General features: G+C 53.9%; 2 protein-coding genes across 2 annotated transcripts; one reads left to right on the top strand and one right to left on the bottom strand.

Annotated features, from left to right (window-relative positions):
- Positions 1 to 4,280: 4,280 nt before the first annotated feature.
- On the bottom strand, positions 4,281 to 5,444 carry NECHADRAFT_53988 (uncharacterized protein; the record flags this gene model as incomplete). The annotated part of the gene is made up of 1 exon (XM_003047415.1): positions 4,281 to 5,444. One exon carries the CDS (start codon positions 5,442 to 5,444, stop codon positions 4,281 to 4,283), a length of 1,164 nt encoding a protein of 387 aa, XP_003047461.1.
- A 1,867-nt stretch (positions 5,445 to 7,311) lies between these two features.
- On the top strand, positions 7,312 to 7,810 carry NECHADRAFT_53948 (uncharacterized protein; the record flags this gene model as incomplete). The annotated part of the gene is made up of 3 exons (XM_003047240.1): positions 7,312 to 7,470; positions 7,530 to 7,682; positions 7,733 to 7,810. The coding sequence occupies 3 exons, from the start codon at positions 7,312 to 7,314 to the stop codon at positions 7,808 to 7,810; spliced, it is 390 nt and encodes a 129-aa protein (XP_003047286.1).
- Positions 7,811 to 8,851: the final 1,041 nt, after the last annotated feature.

The raw sequence follows: 8,851 nt of genomic DNA on the forward strand, positions 1-8,851 counted from the left end.
GGCGCCGCGCGGACTGACGCCGAGGACAACTATGGAGGGACACCACTGCACCGCGCGGCCAGACATAGATGCGAGGCGGTTGCTAGGCTGCTGCTCAGCCAGGGTGCGGACGCCAACCAGCCCTACAATTTCGAAGCGACACTGCAGCTCATGATGGAGAACGGCACCATAATGGCCCAGGTCGTGTCTGAGACCTTCCAGTTCTTTGCCCACTGGGAGGCCAAGGACGAAGCCGTCCTGCGGATCAAGGCAGAGCTCGCGGCGAGGGAGCGTCTGCGGGGGGGTACCGCGCTGCACGAAGCGGCCGGCGCTGGCTCCTCTGGCATCGGCCTCGCCCAGTTGCTGCTAGAAGAGGGAGGTGCCGAGATTGACGCCTTGGACAACTTTGGCGGCACTGCCCTGCACCGGGCGGCCAGGAACGGGCACGAGGCTATCATCAGTCTACTTTTGGATAGGGGCGCGTTTATAGATAGCGGCTGTCACTACGGAACCCTGGCTAAGGAGTTGATCTCGATGAAGTCGAAGCAGTCTCACAACGGCTCCGTCTACCGTTGGACCCCGGACGAGTTCAACTTCGATGCCATGCTCGGGGCCACGGCCCTAGACGAAGCTGCAACGAACGGGCACGAAAAAGCGGTACGCCTCCTCTTGGCAAGAGGTGCCGATCCGAACCTATCAGGAGAATACGGCTATAACGCTTTACAGGGGGCAGCTAGGAACGGACACGCCAATGTCGTGGGCGTGTTACTGGACGGCGGGGCTAACGTCGACCAGTCTGGGCAGAGGTCGATGGACAGTTTCGACGGCACTGCTCTCCACGAAGCAGCCGAGAACGGGCACGAGGCCGTCGCCATACTCCTGCTCAAAGCTGGCGCCGATGCCAACCGGGAGAGAGGCTTGGACGGAATCACACCATTGTGCCTGGCCACGAAGGGTGGACACCATGGAGTGGTCGATCTGCTTCTCGATTGGGGGGCCGAGGTCAATTGGAAGAGCGAGGGTACGGGCTACACGGCGCTCGCCGTCGCCGCCGAAACAGGGGATGCTGCTATGGTGCAGCTGCTGCTAGACCGTGAATCCGATCAGGTCACGGGAGTAGGGGCCGTGGGAACAATACACTCGATTCTAGGGAAGGATGACAGGGGCGAGTCGTTCACACCGCTCTGGCTGGCGGCAGTTAACGACCACGCCGAAGTAGCGAAGCTGCTTCTGCATCATGGGGCGGACCCGAACTGGGCCGAGTGCAAGACCTTCTCTCCACAGACGGTGTTGCACGCTGCGATTGAGGCAGGAAGTTTGACAACAGTTAGTGAGCTACTTGCCAGCGGGGCCGACCCAAACTCCAAGTCGCAGGACTCTCCAATCCTGTATAAAGCAATCGAAGCAGTATCCTCTGCGGTCTACAAGTTCGCGGGAGAACCCCGAGGAAACAACCGCGACGAGCCCAAGCCTGCGAAAGAATTCGAGGTCGTCTGCCAGAAGTTTGAGGCGATAGTGCATTCACTCGTTCAGGCGGGTGCAGACGTCTCCAGCCCAGGTTCTCGGATGGAGACAGCACTGCATGTCGCTTCAAGGGGTGGTCACGAGCGGATCGCAGCGTTGCTACTAGCCAACGGGGCTGACATCAACGCAACTGACACGGTAGACGAGACACCACTGTCTAAAGCCGCAAGATACGTCCATCTGTCGACGTTGCGGTTGCTCCTAGATGCCGGAGCACGCGTTGACGTAGGGGTAAGCCCGTTGTACGGTGCCGCGTGTGGCGGTAGCGAAGAAGTGGCACAGATGCTGCTCGATAACGGGGCCGAGGTCAGCGAGTCTAGCGGTATCAGGCCCAAGGTTCTGGTCACAGCAGCCGGAACGGGAGTCGAGAGCATTGTCCGGACCCTCCTAGATGCTGGAGAGGACATTGAGACCGTTGAAGACGGCAGCACAGCCATGACCGGAGCGGCCAGAGCAGGCCACGAGTCGGTGATTCGTCTCCTAGTGGAGCACGGTGCGCAGCTGGAGACGCCGGAGATGGACACGGAAAGGACGCCGGTCTTGTTGGCGGCGATTGGGGGCCACGAGTCGGCGACGGAGCTTCTTCTGGGAATGGGCGCCAGGCCTGACCAGGCGGACAAGGAGACGGGCCGTAGCATACTCTCGTGGGCAGCGGGGCAGGGAATGAAAACGGTAGTGGGACTGCTCCTCGATCGTGGTATCGGCGTGGACGCGGAGGACTTTGACGGACGCACGCCGGTCTCGTGGGCGGCCGAAAATGGGCACGATGCCGTGGTACGCCTCCTGCTCAAGAAGGGAGCGAATACAGACGGCAGCGTCCAGGACGGCCAATTGACCCCGCTGTCTCTGGCAGCCAGCAGAGGACATGTCGCTGTAGTGCGGCTGCTCGCCGACGCTGGAGCCAACGTTGCCGGGAAGGGTATCAAGGATGAATCCTCGCCCCTCATGCTAGCGGTGAAGGGACGACAGACGGAAGTCATCCAAGAGCTTCTACGCAGGAACGCCGATGCAAGGGATGAATCTTTGGGTGATTCCGGTCGGCCCTCATTGCTGGTATGGTCGGCTCGAGGCGGAGAGTACGAAGCGGCGCAGGCTCTGCTTGGAGCCGGTGTTGGTGCAACGCGGCAGCACCTCTCCAAGGCGCTTACCTTGGCAGTGCAAACCCATCATTTGTACATTGTCCAGTCGGTGCTTCGTAAAGACATCTCACTGGACGGAATGGACAGCAAACCGCTCGTTCTCACCGTTCAAGCGGGAGATGAGGATACTATCAAGGCACTGCTAGACGCAGGAGTGCGCAGCAATGTTATGGCGGCGCTGCACGCTGCGCTCCAACTAGGGCTGCTGGCTACGGCTCGGGCGCTGCTGTCCTCCCTGGAAGGTGTGCATGTAGGGGAAGAGGTAGAAGGCCGGACACTGCTGGGAAGAGCGGCAGAGAAAGGTTACGAGGATATGGTTCGGCGACTCCTTGAACTGGGTGCGGACCCCGACACCGAAGACTCTGTTTCGAGCCGGACTGCGCTCTCCTACGCCGCTCAGGAGGGCCACATGAGGAGCGTAGAGCTTCTACGAAAGCAGATGAAGGGAGCAGCGGATTCCTCGCAGCTTGTGAAGATGCTCGCGCCAGGCCTGTGGCACGAGCGTGTCGCCAAGTTGCTCGCCGAGATCGGGTCTACGCGCGATGTTCGAGAGGTCTGCGAAGGTGACGGGGAACTCCTAGCTGTTGCGTCTGGCCTAGGCTATGAGAGGGTCCTTCGGCTCCTGCTTGACAAGGGCATCGACCCAAATCTGGAGACGAACGGGAAGCGGCCCATCTACAACGCCGCCGTAAGAGGAAAGCTGCCCGTGGTCCGGCTGCTGCTGGAACATGGAGCAGACCCGGATGTGCGCAACGGCGACTCCGGCCAGAGCGCCCTCTCTTTAGCGGCTGAATTCGGTCACGACTCGATCGTTAGGCTGCTGCTGGAAAAAGAGGCCGACGTGGAGTCGCGAGACAGCAAGGATGGTTCGACGCCTCTGCACTGGGCCGCGAAGAAGGGCTGTCAGGGGGCCACGCGACTGCTGTTGGAAAACGGCGCCCAAACCGACTCCTTGACCAACGATGGGCACACACCGCTCCTGGTTGCGGCCAGGCATGGAAACGGGGCGGTAGCGAAGCTGCTCCTGGATCGCGGGGCTGACATCCGGTACTCGGGCGAAGACCACCAGACGGCGCTCCACCTCGCCGCCGCCGCCGGGTTCATAGCCCTAGCCGGTGCCCTATTAGAGCGCTGCTGCGGCAACGACGACATCGTCCGCTTAGGGGACAAGGACGGGAAGACGCCGCTCGACCTAGCGAGGGCTAATAACTATAAGATGCTAACCAAGCTCTTAGAAGCACACCTTTGTAGGGGTAGCAATAGTATGAGTACTAGTAGTAATTAGTCACTATGTAGTATTTATATTAAAAAGGTGATACTAAGCTCCATAAGCTAGAGACGACCAACGTGGAAATCGTTGGTCAAGATCTATTTGAATTTAGCGATGAAGAGGAGGATTCAGATACGGCCGAGACTCTTGGGCAGTTTTTTACTAGGTTGACCAACGCAGGGAAGGACCAGACATCCTTCGTATGAAGGCAGCAACAGGAAGCTCAAGTTTGCCTGCAAGATGCCAATTTCAAGACGAGAGAAAGTTTATGCCTGGTTTTTTTATAGCAATAATCATGATTACGGAAATGGCGGTATGTAGAAATGGACCAGGAGGCATTTGGCAAACATCAAAAACACCCACACTCACTACCGCCTCCGCTTCTCTAGTACCGTCGAAAGTGACCTTCTCCCGGCCGCGAGATCATACGCATAATCCGTACCCATCCAACGTCCCTTGGCATACCACAGCAACAGACTCAAGATCTTGATGTTCCCCAGCTGCCCCGTAGCTCGTTTTCTTCCAAGCGTGATGGCAATCATCTCCTTCTGCTTCTTTTTATACGGTGTCATTTTACCCCCACTGAGGTATATGGGAAGGTTCTTGATGAGGTGTAGGCACTGAGAATCAGCATACATTGCCCTGTTGCTCTCCAAATTTCCAGCGTCGCCAAGCACAAAAATATCCGAGTGGCCCTCCACTTGAAGATAACCTGTCTGCTTTATGAAACCGCGATTGTCCAAAATCTCATTTGGCGCAAACGCCGTGTTGGGCTTTGTCCCGGTAGCGGGAATGTAGGCCTGAGTTCTCAGAGTCTGAAAGCTGCCGTCGGCTCGGCGGAGTTGGAGGATGGTGTCTTTTCCGTCCTTGGTGACTTCTGTGACGCGGGTCTTGGGCAGCATGTTGACTTTGAGCTTTGAAAGTTCCTTAATGACTTGTTTCCTCACGCTGTCCAGAGTTGACGGTCCAAGCGGAAGGGCGTCGTCGTAGATAAAGTACACCTCCTTTTCGTCACGGTATTCGTAAGCAATCTCTCCAGCCGTTTCTGTACCAGTCGGGCCACCTCCCGCAATAACAATCGTCTCAGCTCTTCTGATATCGTCCCATAGTGCATGAAGCTTCTCCTTGGTCTCTTCTGTTGTGCCCAAGACCGTCCATGGTACATGATCCTGGGCAGACGAGCCGGTGGCAATGACAAGAGTGTCGTAATGTACCGTATAAACTCCCCCTCGATTCAAAGCAACCGTGATGTGCTTTCCCTCCAGGTCCATACTACTGGCGGCTCCAAGGACAAACTCAAACCTCTCAGGGGGGTAGTCCTTGAAGAAGGGGTAGAGTTCGAACATGGCCTTGTGCTCAGACCAGTGGTCGGGGAGAATGACTCGAGGCATGGCAATGGGCCAGTGGAAGTGGGTGTTTGGTGCGACGACCGTCAGTCTGAGATTGTCCTGTCGCAAGACTGACTTGAGCATGATTTGGCGGATCAGGGGGGCTGCCGCTAGGCCGGCACCGAGTATGACGATGTCTTTCATCGTGTTTTCGTAGGTGAGTAGTTATAAGATGAGTTTATCAGATGAATGGAATGTCATTTTTTGATAGAGAAGTCCCAACGATGAATCTCAAAGGAAAGCAACAAGTTATTTATCCAGGACACAAGACAAGGCTTGATCCGCCGGTACATATCAGATGGTGTAACCCTGTTCACCTTGGCAAGCCAGCATTACTAGTGCTGGGGCTTACCATCAGCCTGTGCCTCGCCCCATAGCCTCGACGCGGTAATGGTAGCACATGGGGAGCTCAAGGGTGGCTTGGGGTCCATCTTCAGCGGCCGTGGCGCCTGCTGAAGCTTAACACGGAACTGTCTATATTGAGCTGAGCATCTACAGGCATTCGGTTCCTTGCTCAATAAATGGAGGTTTCTCTACAGTTTTGCCAGATTTCCCACCAGACTTTTACAACAGCAAGCCCACGAGCAACCTTCAGGCGATGGACGGTGTTATCCCTGTAAACTGCAGAATCGAGCTTAAACTCCGTTCAACTCAACTCCACCAGACCGTCGATCAAGGCCGACGCAGGACCGCTCACGGCCTTGTCTCTGGGGCACTGCTCACTTGAAATGGCATCATGCTTGACTAAAAAGGGTTTATGGGCGGCAATTTCTTCAAATGAGTATGGGTTTGGGTGGTTGGATGAACCCGGCTGGCGATCTCATGCCCCACGCCATCCGCCACGTTAGCCTCTCTTGGGAAGAGTCTTTATTGGTCAATGAATACGGTGCACGTGATTGCCTCACTTCTGTTGGTCTTCTGGAAGCCGAAGACATTGGGACAAGCGCTTGGCACCGTTTGACAGTATCACAGAAAGATAAAATTAGAATCTTGAGCACAGCAATCTCACCGCTGCAGTTGCCAAGTCAGGCCTTTCATGCGTGCTCCATGAGTTTACTCAGCCGTCTCTTGGCAGGGTTCAGCGTCCCAGAGTCAATGCGCTTCTATCAACCTCGAGCTTGCTGAGATGGTGGGCCAGATTCGAACCTGATAGGTGCAAGAACGCGATGGCCAATAACGCGGTGGTATTGAGGGAATTAGAAGGCTGAGAAACAAGGAAAGAATACCACGAAGGATATTCAAAGAACGGCAGTATTCTTCCACCAATCAATCACCTTTTCCAAACATGAGGGCAGGGAAGGGAATCAATCCACGAAGGACGTTCGTGGATTGACGACTAGGATGGCACGTCCCTTCAAACGAGCCGTGCCAACCTTACATCATCGCTTAGCTACCTGAAAACGTACTTAGCGTCCACGACGGGCGTCCGTGGATTGATTGATTCCCTTCCCTGCATGAGGGTACTGTTGCGGCTGGTTCAACTGTGAAGCAAGCAATCCTCTTCAGGGCATCTCATATTGATTCCACATACTCTTACAAGAATGAAAGACGACTTCAGATCCCATTGGCGAAAGCAATATCCAATCAGGCAGCCTCGGCCCCAAAAAATAGTTGACGGGGAACTACCGGAGAAGTCTCGGCATTTTGAACAACCTCGCCGATCCGTACAACTGCCTTCTCTCTCGTTTTCTTATCCTTAGATGAACTGTGGTTTATCTTTCAATGACCTTGATCTGCAAAAAATGGGGTAAATGCAAGCCAAGCCGTTGAGGGGCAGGCCATAGCGAACCGATGTCTCGTCTTGGTGTTTTCGCTATGGCCTTCCCGTTCGGCGCACTGCTCCGCTTTCGCTCATAATTACCCATCACACACAACGACCACGAAGTGAATGTATCTATAAGTCTTGCATATATAAAGCACCCAAAAGTCTTCTCTTGAGTCCACTTACTAGAGTTTGATAACAAAGCACAAATCCGTCATTCTGCAAACAGCCAACATACACCTCATCACAATGGCCTCAAGAACCGCCGTCGTCACCCCCAACGCTCCACCTCCAGCCCCTTTCATGTCCCAAGCCATCATCTCCAACGGCCTTGTCTTTTGCTCTGGCTCCCTAGGTCTTGACCCTACAACTGGAAAGTTTGTAGAAGGCGACGTTTCCGATCGAGCGGTGGGTACTCCTAAACTTGTCCGCACTATGTCTATCGTGCTAACCTCTGAGCTCTATAGACCCAGGCTCTCAAGAACCTCGATGTCATTCTAGAAGCTGCGGGTACTGGCTTGGCAAAAGCTGTCAAGATTAACATCTTCTTGTCTGACATGGATCACCTCGCCAAGGTCAACGAGGCCTATGTCAAGTTTTTTACCTCTGATCCTAAGCCAGTGAGATACCTTATTCCTCTGTGTATTACAATTACTAACAGTGATGTTAGGCACGGACATGCGTGGCGGCTGCAGCACTACCACTTGGTGCAGAGTTGGAGATTGAGTGCGTGGCAGCTCTCAACTAAACACACATGTTATCTTTCCGTTATTTGCATCATGTCTATGCTCCCGAAAGCCAAGCACCAGGTCAAGTGACCATCAAAAAGTCCATGCACACCTTGTATCACCAACTTCGTGACAATAACCAATCTCAGAACCACCATCCCACAAAAAATCCAAGACTTCCTGATACATTTACCACCTCAAGTCTCAGCCATCTCCGTCACATATTCGCCTACGCCACCAATAACTTTTTCCCAAGATCTCGGGGTCAGACATCTTTTTGTGCGTAGTGACATCATGCATCTTTCTTGTCTCGAACATCTCCTTGCAGAAACCGCACCGCAAAAAAAAAAAGGGGGGGGAACGCCTCGTGGTGTCTCGGGCCGAGCTGCAAGCCATTCCCGAAGGAATATGAATGCGAACCAACACGATGACGATCGACGTTCGGCAGTGAGTGCCGCGCTTTGACGTTGGTGGAAGGGCAAAAAGAAACCATGTAAAGCTACCTCGGCAGTCATTCTAGCATTCTACTGCACATCTCGCAGATAAAAACAAAGTAATCAATTCAAATGCAATGCTTTGCTCAAGTCACCAGAAAAATCACATCTTGTGGGTTTCAACTGTCACGCACGCTCCATGACTCCCGTACAAGACACATCGCTCAGCAAACCACAAACATATGCTCAAAAAGTTCCAAATATGCATCTTCAAAAACAACAAAAAAGACATCTTCACTGTCGCTGTAACACTGCAGGGGTTATTGGTAAAAAATGCCCAAAAAATTTCATGACGTAGCAAATCCCTTTCAAAACTCCTAAAGCGAAGGGACGAAAGAAGAAGCCCCCAAATTTCCCATCTAGTCTTCACATCCAACCCGCCTCGCCTTGAGCTTTTTCCATACACAAATAAAAATAATAATGAGATTATTAACGTTGCCAAGCAGAGATGAGGTTTGTGTTCCATCCATCCTGGGATGTTTTACCACTCTGCTTGTTATGTCGTGGGTAGAATTAACAGATTCTCCGAGACGCCTGGTATATAATGCAAGGGAAAAATTCAGCTTC

The sequence above is a fragment of the Fusarium vanettenii genome (genome assembly GCF_000151355.1).
Source record: "Fusarium vanettenii 77-13-4 chromosome 12 genomic scaffold NECHAsca_15_chr12_5_0, whole genome shotgun sequence".
In the NCBI taxonomy this organism is placed as follows: Eukaryota; Fungi; Ascomycota; class Sordariomycetes; order Hypocreales; family Nectriaceae; genus Fusarium; species Fusarium vanettenii.